We start from the raw sequence: 19,574 nt of genomic DNA, 5'->3' as shown, positions 1-19,574 counted from the left end.
ACGTCGTTTGGGCTTATTTGCCTCCGCGTCCAACCAGCGGAAAGTCGCGTCTGCCGTGCGGTTAAGTTGCTCCTTCATTACTCAACACAGCGAGCTCAGCTTCACGAATAACGGGCTCGCTGGGCTTCTTCCAGCACCTAGACAGGGTTTCTCGGCCATCTCAAGGCCATCTTCAACAGGCGCACATCGCCGGAGTTTAGATGAGCGTCCATACCGTAAGTAGTAACTCCTTCGCAACAAATTCGCTAAAGCGACCTTTTCTTCTTGTCTTTTCCGAGTCAGTCAGGGTTTACTTAGGGCCTTTATTGACGTTTCGACATTGAATCAATCATTTTTGGAGGAATTGTTTTATGACCCACCCAGACTTTGGCCAGTACCTCACCTGTCATTGTCAAGTCCTTGGATGGGGGCTTCAGTCACTGTATGTCCCTTAACGGGTCTACGGTCCTTACTCCAAAATTATCATCGGGTTTGTTGCGCTTGACATCGGCTCTCCAGAGGCTAAGTGTACGGTGACCTTTCGTCAGCCTGTATCTCCAAACTTCAAAGTGACTTGTACCCCAATATGTGACAGACCCCGAGTCTATTGCATCATGTGGTTCGTTGAGCCTTTTTCGACACTCATTGTTGACCACAGGATCTGTCATCTCAGTTGACCACCGCACGGGAGCTCCGTCTAACTCTCCGCCGAAACGACGTAGATGAAATCGTCATCAAAGCGATGAGTCCTTTCCCAGCTGCGAGGCCTGAATCGGGGACAATCTTTGGCCTCATGGTCCTCTCCATCAACTCCCAGTCATGACAGAATCAATGGGCCAACACCGTCCTTTCTTTTTCCTGAATCTTCCCTTCCGTTTGGTCGAAGTCGAACCCGACATGACCCGCATCCGACCCCCAACTTGGCCGCCGGGACCCACACCCCGCTGAATGCCTGTTCTTTCTGATACGTATTCGCGGTACTTCATTCGCAAACTGACTCTACTTTCCAGATATTTAATTCATCAATTTCCTGACCTTCCTTTTGCAGGAGAGCTGCACTAAGGTACCATCTTTTCAATAAAAGTTGGCAGTTGCGTCCGTGAAGAGTTGGGACCTAGTTTCCCGCGAAAGAATCCTCCTTTCCAGAAATGCTGCGGGCTCTCGACCTCTCTCGGACCTGTGCGATGGTGCTCTGGCTTTGATCTCCCTTGTCACTCTTGTTCTTGGTGTTACTCCCTGTCGACTTGGATTACCCCTGATCTCTGAGGAAACGGTATAGAGCTCCAGCAGGAACGTCGCTGTGTTCCATATAGAACGGGTCTCCAACCTCGATTCGAACCACTGGCGAGTTCTCCGAAATCGATTTCGTCACACATCTGCCTCAAAGTATAGCGGAATGTCGCTTCATTCGATCCACTGACAAGGATGTTGCTTCCCTCTTGTCTGCCGACACCACGTCCCAACGTTCTGCAAACTTTAGTGACAGATTGCCCGTGCTAATCGCATGAGTCCCAGATCCAACAGAAGTACTGTAGAGGATATCCAGCGCGACCGCCACGTTAGGAATGCAGTAATCCTCTCGCCGATTAATTCGTGTACTATTCTCGGAGTTGCCTGGAGAACCTGGGTGGAAGACGCATATGTAACACAAGTACCGCTTCTTTCAGTCCGTCTAGACTGCTCTCGAATGAGGTACCTACTGTATTGTGTAAATTGAGTGGTTTACCCTTCCAGTATACATTCCGTGCGACTGCCACCTGCTACAGTGAAATTAGCCATGTGACGGACCCGAGGTACACCGTTGGGGAGGTATATGCAGATGGCTACAATACTAGGTTGACATACAGTTCCAAGTTCAGTCGTTGGTTATATCGGTGAGTCGTGAGTTCGCGAGCGAGAGGATCGGATGTATCAACATGGTGCTAATGAAGCAAGGGGGTGTCGGCCAAAAAGTTCCGGCTAGAGGGTCGAAAAATCTTTTCTCAGGATTTCAACCTGAACTACCTAGGTAGAATATAGGGGTATTACCATATTTAGCAATGTTATTACGTCACTTCCGCGCCCTTTGGCCTCCTCCCCTGTCGGACCGCGCATCGCGTTGAGAGGAGCGCGATAAAGGAGGAATCCGCAAGGTAACTCGGAGGCCCTGTGGATTGTCAGATGGTGTTGAATATCTGTCCCAGATGGTTTGAGCTTTGAGGGATTTGAATTCAGAACTCGCAGCTCTGACCAGAGGGACAGAGCGTCCGTACGATATTGCAACAGAGTCCTTCTGATTATCTATGCTTCCATGAGTCGAAAGCTCAGGATTTCGAGCCAATCTTAACCAGCTTACGTGAACGGTCAGACTCCAGAGCGGATGAGGGTTGTTGGCGCACATAAACTCGCGATAGACCTTGGATGTAGGTCAAAAATGTGTTTTTACCTGGATTTTCTGCTCTTCTGGGCGCACGGGAATGCTGTTTGACTCAGAAAGGGGCTAAATTTCTATTTTTGGAGGCCCTTCCAAACTTTTTTTCTGGCCCTTCAGGCAACCTTCAGGGTGGAACTACCTCCCTAGGTCGGTGTCCGGGATTTCTTTCCCACGACCCCCTTGTAATGAAGGCGTTTATTTAGAGCAAACGATGACACGTACGCCGTGGCTGGCGCTTCTCAGCTGTCTTGTGCCGGTGGAGAGTCACCTTTATCACCTCCAAAAGTGAGCCCAATGTCAAGGCCGCCGTTGAATACATTTAATCTCAAGACTGAAAACATTTTCTGGTGCCTCCTCAACATTGGGACTTCGCCTTGTCCGGTAGTAAATGTACTGTGCATATTTCTGATCAGGAGATAGCGGGAAGAGCTCCTGCAATGATAACCGTCTACACCACTTGAATCACAAATTTGCTTCACTAATCACCATGGTCAGCGCACGATACGAGTAACTGTGGATGAAAGCAGCGTATGGGATGCGGTGGGATGGTGTGGTTCTTGGTCCTGGATTGCCCCTATGATGAGGCGAGGCACAACAAGGACAAAGCTAACAGCGCCGAGAGCCAGTGCTTGTGCATCGTCCACAATCTCTTCCACAGCCCAGTCGTTGTCGACAAGATCGTCCAGATAATTTCCACGATTTAGTTTCGCCGTCGAGATAGAGCATTAAGGAACGCTGCAAACAGTAAGGAACAATAGATAGCATTTTTTGGTTAATGAGGCGCTAACCCCATTTGTCAGGTAACAGCTACCAGAGTTGTCGGCGCATCAGGCTCGTTGTATCTCTCAACCTCAACAATCACGATGGAAGCCAAAACGACTACCCTGCCACGTCCCATGGGTCCAAGGGGCCCGACACCGGGTCGTAGGCCTCCCTTTCCGACGATCAGGACGACAGGCAATCTCCCGACGTCGCCAATACAACCAGCGGATCCCCCAATGCTCGCCCCGCCCACTCTAGGAATCCCACAGCGAGGAAAGAAGCCGATATTGGGCCTCAAGATCGACAAAAACAACACTTCATTCGAACTTTACGCTGGAGGGCCTAGTGGTCCTCCCGAGTCGTATATGTCTCCGGGCGATGATGCAAGAACGATCAGACCTGGGCCCGCGACAATCCAACCAGGCGGTGACACCGGCACAACGACTGTCCCTGCATCCAAGCCTGGTGCATCTGAACCTATCACCCGAATTCAAGATCTACTTCGTGACTTGAATTTGACGCAGCCCCCACCCACAGTTAATCCGTCGCCAGGCGATTCTATCTTGTCCAAGATCGAAGACCCGTCGTCTACACAGTGGTCAGATGAGTGTTTCGAGGAGATTTCCAGGCTCGGTGAAGGCGCTGGAGGAGCTGTCCACAAGGTCAAAGATAAGCGCAATGGGATGATCATGGCGCGGAAGACGATCACGACACGCGAGGCGCCAATGAAGCAGTTGCTTCGAGAGTTGACAATCATGTCTTCAACCAAGCATGTCAATATCATCACCTTCTATGGAGCTTACATGTCGCCGTCTTCGAGCGAGATCAAGATCATTATGGAATACTGCGAGGGAGGGAGTTTGGAGTCTGTGGGGAAGAGGATCAGGGAGCGGGGTGCGATTGTCGGAGAGAAGATTGCAGGTCGGTTGGCCGAAGGGGTACGCGCTCACTTGCTCTCTCCTTGCAGTTAATCATTTCAAACCATCACAGGTTCTCCAAGGACTCTCGTATCTGCATTCAAAGAAGACGATCCACCGTGATATCAAACCCTCCAATATTCTTCTGTCGAAGGAAGGAGTGGTCAAGCTTTGCGACTTCGGTGTCTCTGGAGAGCTGATCTTGTCGCAAGCTGGAACGTTCACGGGAACGAGCTTCTATATGGCCGTGAGTTGAATTGGAATTAAACTGAGGCTTAATGACACTGATCGCTTTTGTAACAGCCTGAACGTATACAGGGCAAAGAGTATACCATCCGTTCCGACGTCTGGTCAACCGGAATCTCGCTCCTCGAACTCGTCCAAAACCGATTCCCTTTCCCCCCTGATCTCCCGCCGATAGAGTTGATGATGTACATTACGAATAGCGAGGTAGGCCTTCTACCGATTGTTACCGCCGTCATTCTGATCACCCGTCCCTTAGCCCCCCCGCCTTGAGGATGAACCTGGCGTCAACTGGAGCGAAGAAATGAAAGACTTCATTAAGCAAGCGTAAGTGGTTCAGCAGTGAGGCAAATAGTTGCTGACCACGTCACATTTCAGGCTCACCGTGGACCCTGTTGATCGGCCAACCCCGAAGGATATGTTAGAACACCCGTGGATTAAGAATATGATGAAGTACGAGAACACCATGGGAAGATGGATTGCTCAGGTCTGGGGCTGGTCGCGGTCGAAGAAATCCAGGGATGAGTAAGTTCGTTCGAAATACCGACCGCACAGTTGTGCTAAAATCCATCGTAGAAGCTCTTCACGACCGGGTACAGCGTCTGGAACGCCTTGAAATGTATTACTCTTTCTAGGTAGCTTTCGACTAATCTTCCCAATTCCACTGGCATCTTTGCTTCTTTCTCACTTACACTATCTATTCGCTATCGAAACACACTTCTTGCTATCGTCTGGGCTTCTTGATTCCTTTTGTGTCATGCCAATCTCCAATGTGCTATAGAACCCCTTTTCGCGTTCGTCTACTGAATGCAAATTCTTTGACGCTGTTCTCTACCAAAAGAAAGAGAGCAATCCACCTGGCTGGGAGTCAGAGTGGGTATGCTTTGCAATACGCCTCGCCATGAGGGGGTTTTGGGGCCCTCCAGCGTCCGCAGCGAGTGTCGAACCTTTCACTATATGCTACGATCGCCCGCGATTACCTTTCGCGTAGGGACTGCCACCCATTGCCGATATTCCCGGTTCGATCGAAGAAAATCCACCTAGCCGAGAGCACAACGCGTCGCCTGGCGAGCAGCCCAAGGAAACACGGATAGTCGTCGCGGCAGGAGCGCCACAGAAGAAAGCTCAAGGATGAGTGGTGAGTATAGTTTACCCTCCCGCTGGGGACTCTCTTCTAGGATTGTGGAGCCATCGGGGCCCTTGGAAGCTGGCAGACCCCCTTCTTCGTATTGCTGACACAGTTCGGGATGATTGGGACTTCTAATTCTTCGATTTGATGACCATTGAGAACAGGACGGGAACCTCCCGTCGCGCGCTTTTGGCCGGATCTACATGAACACGAGTATGGGCGGCAACTTAGGGTCCTCCTCCCTTGACTACATATTAATCCAGGAACTCGTGTTCAAGTCCAAAAGGCCGTTCTCGTCGAACCTTTTGGAGTCAATGTATTAACAGTTCGATCCCTGGATATCTTAACGTAAACAAGTCGGGCACCTGGGATGATATGTCGAATTCAAAATGCCGTCTCAAGCCGAAGCTCGGATTCAGGGAGTAGGCCAAGCTTACCGGCATATATGAAGGCATTATGTACAAGATACCGTTGCTTTACCGTGTTTTCGTGCGTACATACAGTCATACGGGTCGTGGTCTAAATCCTTGATAGGGTCTAAGCGACAAAGGGTAGTTCCAGACAACAATTATGGCGACTCTTCAATTAAAAAACGATGCCACCCATGCACGAAGCGAAGACGCTGGAACACGAGGCAAAGGAAGGTCGAGCGAAGCCGTCTTGAGGGCGGACTCCCCAATTTCTTCTCCCTTTTTTCCTTTGACTGTAGGCTTTGTTTGCTTATAACGGTTTTGCGTGCACCAAGGGAGACGTCTCCAAGCAAATGTTTGGCCAGACTGGGCATATCGATGGTTCAGGACTTCTTCATTTGCAGGCCGGAATCTTCAAGGCTAAATGTGGAGTGTCAGAGTAAAATTGTGTAATGCAGCTGCTTCGTGGGCCTCAGAAGATCATCTAGACTTTAGGCATGCGCTTGCATCGTGCGGAAGAAAAATGATGATCTACAAGATGGGTCATAATCCAATGTTGGGACGAGTTAACCTCTGTCAAGCAAACCGCAGAATGCTCGTGCAGAGCATGTTCAGACCCCAATGCTCAGCATTGTAAAACAGGAGGCTGACTAGACGTACAATCTCTCGACGGGCGCGTTGTCGTGCTTGGCAAAGTCCTAGCGTGCAAAGGGCGCTTATAGTGGGCGCATCCCGTGATCGGAATTCCGTTAACGCAGCGTGGCCTCTAGATCTGGCCGAAAACCCTTGCTTAGACCTCCCGGGATTGCATCCACCTTTTGTAAGGGGTTCTCTCGACGACGAAGGCGGCCACAAAGTAGCACAAAGAGTGCAAGGACTGCTTCCCAACACTACACAAAGACGAGTCACCGCGTCTGACCGCTCGACTGACGGATTAGGCATAGTGTTTCGGGAGGTACCTGGAAAAAGATGACAGTATCCATGATTCGCCCAGACCCATCCCCACAGCATGGAAGCATTTGGTACCACCAAGAAAAAGCCACCAAGTTCCATGTTCGTACCGGCAATTGACCCTAGATCTGACATTCGGGGATCACAACCGAGTGACGGACTTTATTTTGGCTCGTTGCCTCGCAGCCTCCATCTGAGCTGCTATATAAAACATTTTCGGAGCACGAACATGGTCTGTACTCGACCTTCTTCACCGATATGTCCTTGTAAGTGACCACATCCTATGTCTTTGCCACGTCCTCACTATCGTTGGCAGTGCCAGAGATTATATTCTGCCACCTCCACCCTCCATGATCCATGACGACGCGTCGTCGACGAGTAGCCGAGGCTCCTCGACACGTTACGATAATAATCCGAGACGAATGGGTGAGGTCGAGAGGAAGCGCCCCAAATACACTCGAAGCAAGACAGGATGTCTGACATGCAGGGTGAAAAAAGTGAAGGTGCGTACGCCCTTGTCATTCCCATTGCATCTCGTTGACCACCACCGGTTCAGTGCGATGAGGTGCATCCTGTCTGTACGCGTTGCGACAATGGAAACCGAGACGTACGTTCTGCTTACTCCATTCATTTCTCCGGGGCACTCAGGAGTCATGCGTAGTGCACATGGCCTGAGAATGTTCCTACCCGCAAAAAGACGATTGCCTCGAGAAAAGATTCACTTGACCGCTGCTCCAATCCCGACTCCTCAGGACTGTCAGACATGTCCACGCCTCCCACACGACATCATTCGCCTGCCCCAACCAAATTACAAACGTCCGACTCTGGTGCTTTCTCGCAACCCCACTATACACGGCCACCGCACAGGTGATCATCTCGGTGGCTAGACTTCACGAAATGAAGTGCTGACCTAGTACCAGTGACTCGCATGTTCATCGACAAGACGTTAAACTCGAACCCATCCCCTCTCGGGTGCCACCGTGAGTCTTTAGTTACTACCCCATCGAGCCCCTGCTAATTTCTTTCCTTTCGTTCCCAGATCATTCAGTGAAGACCGGGTCCATCTACTTGGGAGTTCCAGTTCGAGCTGCCATCTTTCATCTGTCGGACACCACGAGCCCCAGTACCAGTCCCGATACAGCCTGACGCCAGTGCCCAATTCTATGCAGGACTCGAGGGTGCCCAATCTGCCTTATCGTTCGTCGTACTATGGGCACGACGAGGATGCCTGGCATACACCCTCGCATTATCAGGGTGCAAGCGTACGTCTCCTCTGAAACTGCTTTCGGGCCGAATGCTGACTCTTTGCCAGCAGTACAGCCATCACCTTGTACCAGACAGGTCCTTCATGGGTCACTCCTCGAATCAACTGCAGTCTCATTACAGATATTGAATGTCCTTGAAATGCCCCATTATGTTCTCCCAGTTACCCTCGTATCCATTGCACTCAGTACCCCTTAGATCATTGCACTAACTTAACCTTTGCTCTCGTTCTTGCTTTCGCATTTTAACTACTAATCGTCTTCAGATAATCGCAAATGACTTCATGATCTTTTCTAATGTACTCACAAGCCTGGGCACCTTTTGCTGTTGTATATATCGAACCGTATCCGGCATGGAACTAACTAATCTGTATGTTATGGCTAGTATATGCCTTATCACATTGGCTTTGCTCTTGGATCAGATCTGCGGTGGTGTGATTGGTGTGCTGGGAATGATGAGAACGGCCAAGAGAGGCGATGTCTCGAGTTGCAACATTGCAAATTAACCTGGAGTAAGTCCTGCAACTGTTTCATGATCGTTTCAAGCCCTTGGAATTTGATTCATCCAATGCGCACTCATCGTGTCATGTATTAATTTGCAATGGGCGGCCGAAGTTGGCCCCTCGTCGAGACGCTTCACGAGCACAGGAAAAATGATGGTCATGGACTTTCAAAACTGGGCGATTTGCAACTGGGAATTTCGCAGCCGTGAAATTCGGTGTGTATCATCCTATGCAATTTTGCCTGAACTTCACCGTGAAACATCAGGCGAAATCTCTGCATAACTCCGTGGTTTTTCGAATTGCTGTTCGACGAGGGGCTTAGCGACCTTGTGCGTCACCGCAACGTCTCGAGTCCCACTCCAACTATTATGAAACAACATGTCAGCAAAACTAAGCCAGTCGCAGGATGGAGGTGGTCGCCAGAGGTGTGGCTACTCGCCCGAAGGTCACAGTTGGACATTGGATTTTGGGGTGCCAAATTGCCTCCTGCATAGCGAGAGGTTTGTCACGTCTGATCCCGCCGGCAGGGATCGCCACGGGTGACATGGCTGCCGATCCCTAAGCAAGATAGTGAAGAACCGGAGATGAATGCTAGTGACGGAGATATGGGCCTACATGCACAGTAGAAAGGCTGGCCCCCCGTTGTTTGTTTCTATCTCGCACTTCATTTCGCGGAAGATGAAATTGCTTTCCTAATTCGGGGCATGTCTTCTTCCGGGAAAAGGGCCAGTACCCCTATTCGTCGTCGCGACTCCCTTTGACTACCAACGACCACCACACACACACACTTGACCCACTCCACAACGAGATATCCGAGAAACCATGGGCAAGCTATTCTTCCTCATTTTTAGCCCCCAATTCGTCTCTAACAAAGCTTACCTGTATCCAGCGTCGGCGGAAATGCTCAACTTTGACGAACCTCGCCCACCTAAGCAAACAGGGATCGATGCGTTCAACTACATCCTTCCCACTATTAAATCAGAGATCGTCAAGTCACGTCGACACTGGGACGCACATGAACCCAAGATGTGGTCGAGGGCCCAAGGCATCAGCGATAAGGATTTGGTAAACTTCACCATTGAGGATGATCTCGTCGAGGTGCGCGTGCCTTCAGGAACTACTAGATCAAAGGGAAGGAATTAGAGCTGATGATCTCCATTGCGTCCTGCGCAGATTCGAAGCGCCGCTACGAGCTACGGCTACATCATCCTTGGGAAGATTAGGCTGCCCGCCATCAACGACGAAGAGGGAGAAGGCTATGTGCATGTCCGGTGAGCGCTCGCGACGGACCTCCTCTGCAACCTAGCTCCTCACACACTCTTCACAGAATCCACGACCCTCCTAACAGAGTAGGCTTTTAATTACCCTGGACACGTTTTAAAACCCTTCTAACTTCCCGTTTCTCCCGCCTTTATAGGGACAAGAAGACGTGATCTTCCACTCGCTTTTCACCGACGAGGCCGATCGTGATGAAGACGGCCGACCCACGAAATGGCGCGCTATCCAGACCAGGGACTTCCCGTTGGAATTCTTTAACGAGTGAACTAGTGCAACTTTAAATTTAAGGAATAAATTACAGGGGACCAGGGGCAATCTAAATATGATCTAGGATTCAGAGAAACCCTTCCAGCGCGCGCGTTGATACAGATTGGTTCCACCAGATTGAATAAGCGAATAAGTTAATCGGGGTTCAGGGAACGACTCCTGCAAGCCGCGAGCGAATGCCATCGACGAAACACACATCGGAGGCAGAGTATGGAGACCACCGCCGATTTGACAGTTAAAACACGAGCGCCGCGGATGTCAACGAGGAACTGAGAGCAGCCATCCGCGAGCTCGTGGTACCGCGCATTGGTACGATTGCCGAAGTGAGTTTACCCCGCACCCGCCGGGCGCACGACAGCACAGTCCCATCCACATCAAACACCGTTGTCCATCCAGGTGTCACTGTCAGTCACTATCAGAGAGAGGGTCGTGCGGGCGGTCATCGTCTAACTGCGGGCGCAGAATATTGATGATTGCAACAGCGACACCCATCTTTGTCGCTGAGGCTGATGTGGAACGGTGCAGGGGTATGTGTACCTGCTTAATCGCTCATCAGTATCGTAAGCAAGCAGATGCCACTGTCCACAGATATCTGAGTAATGTCGTTTGTTTCGTCGCGTCGTCGACCAGCATCGATTCCGCCGTGCCTTGCTCGGATTGCAAGGCCCGCAACGATAAAATCCATCCATCCATGAAATGACACACTGCCGACAGCGACGCCGAAAGCAACCAATAAAGAGAGGGTCGGGTGGTGGTCAATAGCAGCGTCGACTGGATGGACCACCTCAACTCGCTTATCCGTCTTCCCCGGTTCTTCTGAATCCAGTCAAATGCCGTGGTCAACGGTAGCGCTATGCTCCCGATAGAGCTCCGCCCGACGGTGAGAGGATCGAACCGCAACGAACACCTCGGTGTTGGGAGCACAAGCGAGCCAATGAGCTTGATATGCCGTGTGGCTGGGCGAACTATGTACACCTTTAGCAATGGAACACCATAGGGGGGATTGAACCTACCAAGGCAACCAAGTACCCATTCCTCCTGAACCCGACATCGCTCTCGTCTTCGTGCGTCTTGAAAGTCGTGGCGCCAGCTTGAAGTCGAACTGCAAGAGAAAGGGTTCATTCATACCACGACAGGAAAACTACATAAGTACAAAAAATCACAATAAAAGAGGAAAAAGTACGGTTATCAAGATGAGGGGAGGGATTTCGACAATCGCCACCAAGAACTTGTGCACCCATTCCACGTCCGGAAAAAGACACCAATGCACTTAGGGTAAGGAAGAAGGGTTTGGAGATACAAGCACAAAATTGGAAAGGCAAATAGGATCACGGAGAAAAAAGACGCAGAGATGAATGAAATGGAAAAACTGAATCTGATTGTTTTTTTTTTTCGTAAACTGGAAAGGTGGTTTCTCGCGCTGCTGCTGTTTACAGAAAGAAAAAAGAGAAAGAGGAGAGAAGAGAGAGGGAAAAGTTAGAGTACACACACAGACAAGATACAAGACAACCAACAGGAAGTCGAGGTCAGCTCGAGCAAACGAGCCGAACGCAGAGGGCACACATAGGACAATAGAAAGGGAGAAAGGAGAGAGGAGAATATCACCGAGGGCGATACTGGCGCCCAAAGCTTATTGCATCGAGACAAGATAACGGCCTTCTCCATTTCCAAAGCTTCCTGAGGGATCGAAGACGTGAATGTTGTCCACCGGAGATACTTTGGGATGATGATACGGCGGAGAAGTGATAGACTCGAGTGCAGGATTATTGAATATGCCCACCATGGGGGCTTTGCCTTGGAAAGCGGAGAGGCCATTGCCATTCAAAAGCTTGCCGTTGATGATCGCAACCGGAGACGAGGAGATACCATCGAACCCGCCAGCAAATCCAGTAGGATTCTCGCCTTCAAGCCACGTCCAGGTCTGGGACACTTCGCTGGTCGTCGGCGGTGCCATGTTATCATCCAGGAACGTCGACATTTGGATTGTGCGCTCGCCGGAAGACGAAGACTCCGTTGACGATGGCGAATAGCTGAGGCCGGGAACGTCGGAGAAGGGGCTGGTGCTGGAATCCGATTTCGCAGGGGGCTGGACAAAGCATCAGAGATTGAACGACAACCAAGATAGCGCTACTGACCTGGAGAAAACCACTATCCGAACTTGAATCCATCGGAACATAGTGATCTGGGAATTTGCCAGCAGGGAGCGTTGAGGAACGGCGCAAGGGGAGCTTTCGTGCCGGGCCAACATCCACGGTTTCCATGGACTGATCGGCACGGAGGGTTTGAGGCGGCGATCCAGTGAACGAGAGTGAAGGCTCGCTCTGAGAGCGGGCAACCGGTTTGTTGGGCATGGAAGAGCTCGCAGTGGGCACTGCAGGCGCTGCGGCTTTACCAACCCAAAGGCGCCACTCGAGCGCGTTACCAAGGGCACGTTCACAACGACCAATTTCTCGTGGAGGGAGGCCGGAAAGTTTGGCCCATGCGCGATTCGAATAGCACTTGTCTTGAGTGAACTTTGAGGCGAGAATGAGGGCCGCCAAAAATGCGCGGCGCGGACAAAGAAGCGGGGATGGAAGAGGAGGAGCCGGCGGTAGGTCATTGCTGGATGGTTTCGGCGCCGGTTGACTTGGGCGGATGCTGGGAGGACAAAGCTCTTGAAGACAAGGTATATCTGTTTCGTCATCCGACACGCGGACAGTGTCGAGGATGTCGTCGGTGGTTTGATCACCCATGACGACGGTGTCGAGCTCAGATTTAGCGAGTTCTGCTTCATGTTGAAGTTCGGCCTCACTCGCCAGGGTGATCGAACTGGTTTGCTCAGGCTCCCCTCGCAAACCCACTCCTTGTTTCTCCCGCTGGATCAGTTCACGGAGCTTTGGGCGGATGGCCTCGAGGTAGCAGAGTGCGGTCTGGAGAACGCCTCCAGACGTCTTCGATCTGCGGAGGACGTCATGGACGAAGCCCCTAATCGGGACGAGGGGGCAGGGCGTTTCCGAAGTTCCTGTTTGAATGAGTACTGGTGCCGTGGGAGCGGGAGGCTGTGAAGCAGAGATGATGGAGGAGGCGAGAGTGTGCGAGGCGCTGGAGCTCTTTGCTAAGAGCTGGGTTTGCCATGGATGGGCGATAGATTCGCCAGGAAGCAGGGTCTTTGGGCTTGAATAAACTTGTGGAATGTCCTGTGGGCGCCAGATATCGCAAAGGGTCTTGACGGATTGATCTAGAGAGGCTGGGTTCGCGGGGGCTCGGATAATGATAAGGCAAGGAGCGCTGACGTACCGACAAGGGTCAAGGCGAATTTGGTTCTATTTCCATCTCTCGAGGAATCCTTTGGGATGGCTGGATCAGAGGCGGGTGTCTTGTGAGCAGGCGGTGTGTTGGCTGATGTTGCTGGTGTGTATAAATAAGAGGCTGGGGATATTCTTGCAGAGGAAGCTGAGGACGATGAAGAGGCAGAAGAAGAAGATGAACAAGAGGGAATAGGCGCATAGGGCTGCCACCGGCCCCTTGTTCTAGAGGCTGGCGGAGCCCTGTGCGCGAGTGTGTGGGTGAATGCGTGCATTGAGCGGTGGTTGCGGTGTTCTTGGTTACAGGGTCGAAAGACGAGTTGGGGTTGTCAGACAGTCAGGAGTTGGGGTTGCAGGCCGATATTACAGGTTTGAAGAATATTATTCAGAGGGCGAAGCTAGCATTGACCTTGTTGAGATAGTAAAGTTCAGATTCAGAGGGGAAAGAAACAGCAGCAGCAGCGAGGAGAATTGCGTTGTTGGCGGCGGCAAATGGGGTGTTCTGTCGTTGGCACATCGTGGGCAGAGAGGGGAATGGGATCGCCCAAGTCTATTTAGTAGACGTTGGGTAATCCGAGATCACAAAGTCCTGACTCTAGCAGTGACTTTGTGTGAGCTGGTGCGGGTGTTGTCTGGGCGGCTGAACGGAATGTAGAGAGTTCTGGATTCGGCGTCGGGAAGGTTGACGGAAGTGAGTCGTTGGGTCTTTAAAACGACAGGTCAATCTACGCTCAAGGGCTAGTCACTTCTATCTCTAACACCGCCAAACACAATGACTCACGAACAGTGCAACTCGGCCGCTCTCCGTTCTCGGCAAAATGTCCCCGAACCACACGCACTGCTTCCTCCGGCACTCCTCCGGACATGTCCTCCATTCTCCCAATCTGACTCGTACTCTTCCTTTTCTTGTTCCCCGAATTCCATGGGGACCACAGTCACACATACCCTCCGCCCTAGATGAGGCGCCATGCTCAGACCACCTATCGCAATATGCGGTGCGACTAGTGCAAACCAGCGTTAGCCTTTTGACCGCCTTCATAATGACTCACAGTGAACCCCCCTCCATGTCCCGCCATTTGTAACCTTACGCGTCTTGATCCTAATCGCAAGGAAATGTCATCTGTGACTCCCAGTCATCCTCTCTAACTCACCGCTAAAATGCGACCAAGTTTGAGGATGAGCTCATTCTTCCTACACAACAATCATACCATTCTCCCCTACCCTCATTATGACTCCCGACGACACGTTCTCCCCAACATTCCTTCCTTACCACGTACCCCTTTGACCATCTGCTCCGTTCCGCTTCTTTCCCCCTCCATCCGGGACTTTCTGGCCAACTCGGGTATGATCCATTTCTGCCCTTTCCCCTTCGCGCTCCAGGCGCCAGCTAGGATCCATCTACAATTCCCATAATCCTCTCTCTCTCCATACATATGTCCAACCGCAGCACGGAAGGAGTGACATAGACGCGATAACCGCCCGTAACCGTGGCGTTCTTTCCGTCACATTTTCAACTTGTACAACTTGGACGAGTACAGTGTCAAATCAGAATTGCTGTTGAGCATCATATGCGCCGCATGTCCATGTCCCGGTTCATTCGAACTGTTACCATCTCTTCTCCCGAGCATCTTAGCGAAGCCACTGCTAACACTGTCTACTCTGCCACTCCAAGTCTGGGAACTGAGAGATCTATATCAAGAGACCCCTTCCATGTATGTTAAAAGTTCGCGTGTGCTGTTTTGCAAGACGTCCTGCACTTGACATGACAAATCGCGATAACTCATCTACTGGTTATAGTCAAATGAGTACCAACGTCCAGTCACTGTTACAATTGCGTTCAGATCAAAGTTTCAACGGAAAGGCTACATAAGCGTCGGTGCATACCATTCCGAGGGACTGAAAACCCCCGATGAAACCGTCGGCGTCATCTCCCCCTCTACACAATCCGGGGTACTACGGCGTTCGACACTCTGTCCACGTCACTGCCAAAAAGCGAGTGGATCCACTATCATCACGCCCATTCGACTCATTGGTCCGACCTTGGAGGAAGGAACGTTGGAGCCCATCGCAGGTTTGTATGTAGAGTGACTCTAAATAGTCAATTGGTCTTAAACGACGGCCGATAACGGTTCGAATTCGGGCATCTGTTCGCTCCTTCTGAGTGCTTATAGAGTGAGTAAGACGCCCGACACACAGCCCAATGATCATCCAGTCAACCGGCCCCTATTCTGTGGACAGCCATCCACAGAGGGCACCGTCGGAGAAAGGTTGGCGAAGGGCACCTAGGCGGCATACAAGGATAGCTATGCCAATACGTCATGGGCCTCTTCCCATCCCACCAAATCACACACCAGCCTTCCAGTGCTCCGAAAGGTGATTCCACTCCAACCCCCTCCTCTAGATGACCTTCCAAATCCACCCACAGAAAGCTAACACGGCCTCCAATGCACAACTTCTAGAAAAGAAGTGGTTCACGAGGTACAACAGTTAAACTCTAAAAAAGAAGGGGAAGAGTAACGTTAGCTAACCACGGCCTCAAACGGACACAGGAGGAACAAGTTGACATATACGGGAACAGGTGTTGAACGTAGAGACTTCGTTTGGGGATAAGTTGATCTCGTTCTGAAGTTCTGGAGAAGGCCAGGTGATGTGCGGGTTTGTCAGTATCTTCCCGAGTAACAGTGTCCTATAAATTGCAAGTCGTATAGAAGGCGTTGGAATGGTTCATTAGATTTAGAGGGAACCTGATAAGATGGAACTGGAAGGAGAACCTAGTTTAGCCCAGGTTCGTTATCATCGCCATCGAAGGGGCAGAAAGGACTCGTTTCCAGCAGGTGTTTCCTCGCAAGTTCGACTGATAACGAGGTGTAATGAAACCAGTGTGTTGTGCATGGTATTTCGGACTAGAAGGCGAAACGCATGCGCTCAGGTGACGAAGATGAATCGTGTCCAATGGATATGAGCTCGATATGCCAATAGCCAATCAATTTTAGTCCGATGCCAGGGGTAGTCAAGGGAAAGGTGTTGCGAGAGTCGTAGGGAATAGGGTTTAGACTTACACGCACAGTTAATCTCCGTCGCGCAAATATCGTCGAATAGCCTTCGATCTCCTTCAAAGTGTTTCACCAAAGGAACGCCTTCTTTCATCCAGATGTCATGAACATTTTGCCTGCCTGTTATCAGTGCGCCTGTAATTTGAAAAACGTGATAAAATGGCTATACAACGTCACCGCATCGTGGACATTGCATGCACCATGGGCTCGGACGCTATGATGGTGATACTAGACACACATACCGATAGTGACTCCGAGTCATATGAAAATAAAATGAAACTTGGTGTTAACTGGGAGCGAGATCTTCAACCTCATAGCCTGCCATGAGTGTCGATCATGATCGTCCCCCCGGTTCTCGAAAGAAGTGAAAAAGAACCAGCCATACAAACTGCATTGCAGTCTGAATAGGAGAAATTCATATCAATGTGAATACGGAAGAGCCACGACGGGCAGAGGCTATGCTCCCCAAAGCCTGGACACAGCATACATTGCATCCAACCAGTTGCATCCACGAGATGCGCCAGGCGCCAATCCCGAGTACGAGTAGACCTCGACTCGACTTTGCATGTCACGCGCAACGTGTCCGTAGAAGCTGCGTGGAAGCATCGGAAGACCCCGACTGTGCAGATGAAATGAAATCAGAGAAGGAGAAATCCCTCCTTCGGAAATCACGACCGCTTCGCGATCAGAGTGGTCGATGGGCCAACGAAGAGCATAGCACGAGGGTATCGGGCGGAAAAGGCGTGTACAGGCGTCGAAAACAGTAGGAAAGGAAATAGGATTTGGCCCGAGGCATTGTCATCCGATTCGCCGGGTATACGTGGGCTGAACGTAAGCGGTAAACTGGCTTAAAGTCCAGATGTCAAGGGCATGCATGGCGGCCAGCAACAAGTCTCCAGTGTCGGGTGTCGGTTAAATTAAGGTTACGCGAGGCAGTCGTGATCGAGTCACGGCTGGCAAGACCTTGGGTCCAGCAGTCGGTCAAGCAGGCCACGAGTCCAGCTATAGTCGGCGGTTTCTCGTCGATGTCGAGAGAGTTATGGCAAAGAGGCGCTCGAGGAACATCGTTGTGGCTTAAGTGAAAGCGCCCTTCTGCACGTTTCGGGTTTGGCGGTCCCCCTTTTGGTGCATCATGACACTGATGCGCTTGGCACTTACTGTAAGTGTAGTGCCTTGGCGTTGCATCCTCAGTGACATTGCCCACGCTGCTGCCCCTTTTAGAGGAAAAGCTTCGACCGCAGCAACGATTGCTTCTCGAGAAAGACTCCTGAGCGCACAGAATTTTAAGGCGCTCAAGTTAGTATTAAGCTCTATGCCACTGAGGAGTCAACAGGACCTGCCTGCGGCTAACAGCTTGTATGTTCAACGATGCCAAGACTGCTAGCGGACGCATAACAACGGCTTGTGCTGATGATGAACGGACTTGGATGCCCTTGACTTCATTTTTATGGGCTTGTTCGCTTGGCCGTAACATCAAACCAAAGTTCCCTCCTCAACTCCTCCGCTCCCGACACGTATATTTTATTCCCCTCTTCTTTCCCCTTCTCTCACTCGCTCTCCACCTTCCACGTCCTCTAACTCACTAAGAACACTTCGCACCGGTTGATTCTCGGTCCTACTCAACTTAAATCTCACCACAGTCGCTCCTTCATTTCGAGTCTCCTTACTGTTTCCTACAGTATGAAGTTGACCGCAGTCATTTTGGCCGTCTTCTTGTCCGCCGCCACGGCCAACGCCAGTGTCATCAACCACGGCGGCAACCACGTCGCCCGACACGCCGCCATTGCCCGTCGCTCAGCTCCCACCAGCCTTGAGAGCAGTGCTACCAAGGTCCGCAGGCGTTGCCGACCCAGGAGCTCCTCCAGCGCTGTCAGTATTGCTTTAAAATCATATTGGGTTTTGCTCATTGTATTTCTACCGTTTATCCTATGGTTTGATCGACTCGATCGAAAACATTAGGCGCCTCCCGCTCGCAGCTCTCCTGCTCAAACTCCCGAACCAGCTCCCACCCCTGCGCCTGCTCCCGCTCCTGCCCCAGAGCAGCCCCCGCCACAGAACAACAACAACAACAACAACTTCAATGGCGGCGGTGGTGGAGGAGGCAACGGTGGTGGAATGCTCTGGCGCGACACTTGCGGTGGTTCTCGCCCAAGTGGTGAGTGACGCTGCAAACGTCCGTGTGATCTCCGCTAACCCCGACCGATTTCAGCTCACACCACTAGCGAGAGCGGTGTCAACGGTCACATCGACTGGCTCAACTGTGGTGTTCACAGCCCTGGAGGATGGCAACCACCTTACATTTCCCTTGGCGAGTTGAACATGAGGCCCCTCGGTAGCGCTTTGGAAGATCCCAACAGCCCCTTCCATGCTTGCCGCGACTTCATCTGGATCTTCGAGCAAGTCGGTGGAGAGTTCGGCATTCCTCCTATCATGCTTGCCTCGTTCGCCATGCAAGAGAGCTCTTGCCGCCCCGACACTGTTGGTGGAGGTGGCGAACAAGGTTTGATGCAAATCACCCAAGACAAGTGCGGTGGCGCTCCCGGTGGTAACTGCAGGGAACCTGTACGTTTCGTTTATTGCTTTCATACATCTGGGCTCGCATTGATACGGTTCCCCTCTTTCTCTAGTTCTTCAACATCCGAACTGGTGCTCGCTATTTCGCCCAGACCTTGGCTGCCAACAACGGTGATGTTTTGATTTCCCTTGGCCAATACAATGGCTGGAACCGTGGAATGACCTTCGAGCGTGCCACCGCCGCCCGCTACTCTGCTTGCTGCAGGTGCCAGAACAACCTCGACTAGTGAGTGTCTTGTGGTTTCTGAATATGGGACACCACGCTAACCTGGACTTTTAGTCTCCACCAATTCTTGAACGGCTGGTGCCAGAACATCAACGCCTACAACAACAACAACCGTCTTGGAAAGTACTTCAACCTCGACGTCTGCTAAGCAGTTTTTTGCGTTGGCTATCGCTCCTTCGTGCCTCCCTTTTGATGATGCTTTACGATCCCAACATCAGCACATCTCTATCCCCTCTCCCTGGCTTTCATAACCTGCATATCGAACATTGATTGTTCAGCCATTCTTCTTACCTTCGGATCTTTCTGGATGAAGTTCTGGTTTG

The 19,574-nt window shown here is 51.3% G+C and overlaps 6 protein-coding genes across 6 annotated transcripts; 5 read left to right on the top strand and 1 right to left on the bottom strand.

The window, feature by feature from the left end:
- Window positions 1–3,255: 3,255 nt before the first annotated feature.
- Window positions 3,256–4,930, top strand: CC1G_01983 (STE/STE7 protein kinase; the record flags this gene model as incomplete). Its single annotated transcript, XM_001830295.2, has 6 exons — window positions 3,256–4,092; window positions 4,145–4,318; window positions 4,375–4,521; window positions 4,574–4,641; window positions 4,693–4,839; window positions 4,891–4,930. The coding sequence occupies 6 exons, from the start codon at window positions 3,256–3,258 to the stop codon at window positions 4,928–4,930; spliced, it is 1,413 nt and encodes a 470-aa protein (XP_001830347.2).
- A 2,132-nt stretch (window positions 4,931–7,062) lies between these two features.
- On the top strand, window positions 7,063–8,197 carry CC1G_01982 (hypothetical protein; the record flags this gene model as incomplete). Its single annotated transcript, XM_001830294.2, has 7 exons — window positions 7,063–7,070; window positions 7,121–7,307; window positions 7,361–7,411; window positions 7,466–7,671; window positions 7,725–7,784; window positions 7,844–8,066; window positions 8,117–8,197. 7 exons carry the CDS (start codon window positions 7,063–7,065, stop codon window positions 8,195–8,197), a joined length of 816 nt encoding a protein of 271 aa, XP_001830346.2.
- A 1,194-nt stretch (window positions 8,198–9,391) lies between these two features.
- Window positions 9,392–10,112, top strand: CC1G_01981 (hypothetical protein; the record flags this gene model as incomplete). The annotated part of the gene is made up of 4 exons (XM_001830293.2): window positions 9,392–9,667; window positions 9,743–9,840; window positions 9,897–9,918; window positions 9,987–10,112. 4 exons carry the CDS (start codon window positions 9,392–9,394, stop codon window positions 10,110–10,112), a joined length of 522 nt encoding a protein of 173 aa, XP_001830345.2.
- A 1,466-nt stretch (window positions 10,113–11,578) lies between these two features.
- On the bottom strand, window positions 11,579–14,796 carry CC1G_01980 (hypothetical protein; the record flags this gene model as incomplete). Its single annotated transcript, XM_001830292.2, has 10 exons — window positions 11,579–12,200; window positions 12,250–13,331; window positions 13,391–13,604; window positions 13,808–13,948; window positions 13,993–14,103; window positions 14,238–14,303; window positions 14,344–14,399; window positions 14,448–14,490; window positions 14,550–14,589; window positions 14,669–14,796. 10 exons carry the CDS (start codon window positions 14,794–14,796, stop codon window positions 11,745–11,747), a joined length of 2,337 nt encoding a protein of 778 aa, XP_001830344.2. The 3' UTR covers window positions 11,579–11,744.
- A 185-nt stretch (window positions 14,797–14,981) lies between these two features.
- On the top strand, window positions 14,982–15,684 carry CC1G_01979 (hypothetical protein; the record flags this gene model as incomplete). Its single annotated transcript, XM_001830291.2, has 4 exons — window positions 14,982–15,110; window positions 15,196–15,473; window position 15,570; window positions 15,595–15,684. The coding sequence occupies 4 exons, from the start codon at window positions 14,982–14,984 to the stop codon at window positions 15,682–15,684; spliced, it is 498 nt and encodes a 165-aa protein (XP_001830343.2).
- A 1,399-nt stretch (window positions 15,685–17,083) lies between these two features.
- On the top strand, window positions 17,084–19,399 carry CC1G_01978 (transglycosylase SLT domain-containing protein; the record flags this gene model as incomplete). The annotated part of the gene is made up of 7 exons (XM_001830290.2): window positions 17,084–17,214; window positions 17,643–17,807; window positions 18,092–18,281; window positions 18,411–18,606; window positions 18,661–19,013; window positions 19,079–19,251; window positions 19,306–19,399. The coding sequence occupies 7 exons, from the start codon at window positions 17,084–17,086 to the stop codon at window positions 19,397–19,399; spliced, it is 1,302 nt and encodes a 433-aa protein (XP_001830342.2).
- Window positions 19,400–19,574: the final 175 nt, after the last annotated feature.

This window comes from Coprinopsis cinerea (genome assembly GCF_000182895.1).
Source record: "Coprinopsis cinerea okayama7#130 chromosome 3 map unlocalized cont3.3, whole genome shotgun sequence".
Lineage (NCBI taxonomy): Eukaryota > Fungi > Basidiomycota > Agaricomycetes > Agaricales > Psathyrellaceae > Coprinopsis > Coprinopsis cinerea.
Note: the sequence above shows the minus strand (reverse complement) of the source record. Positions and strands in the feature narration are given on the sequence as shown.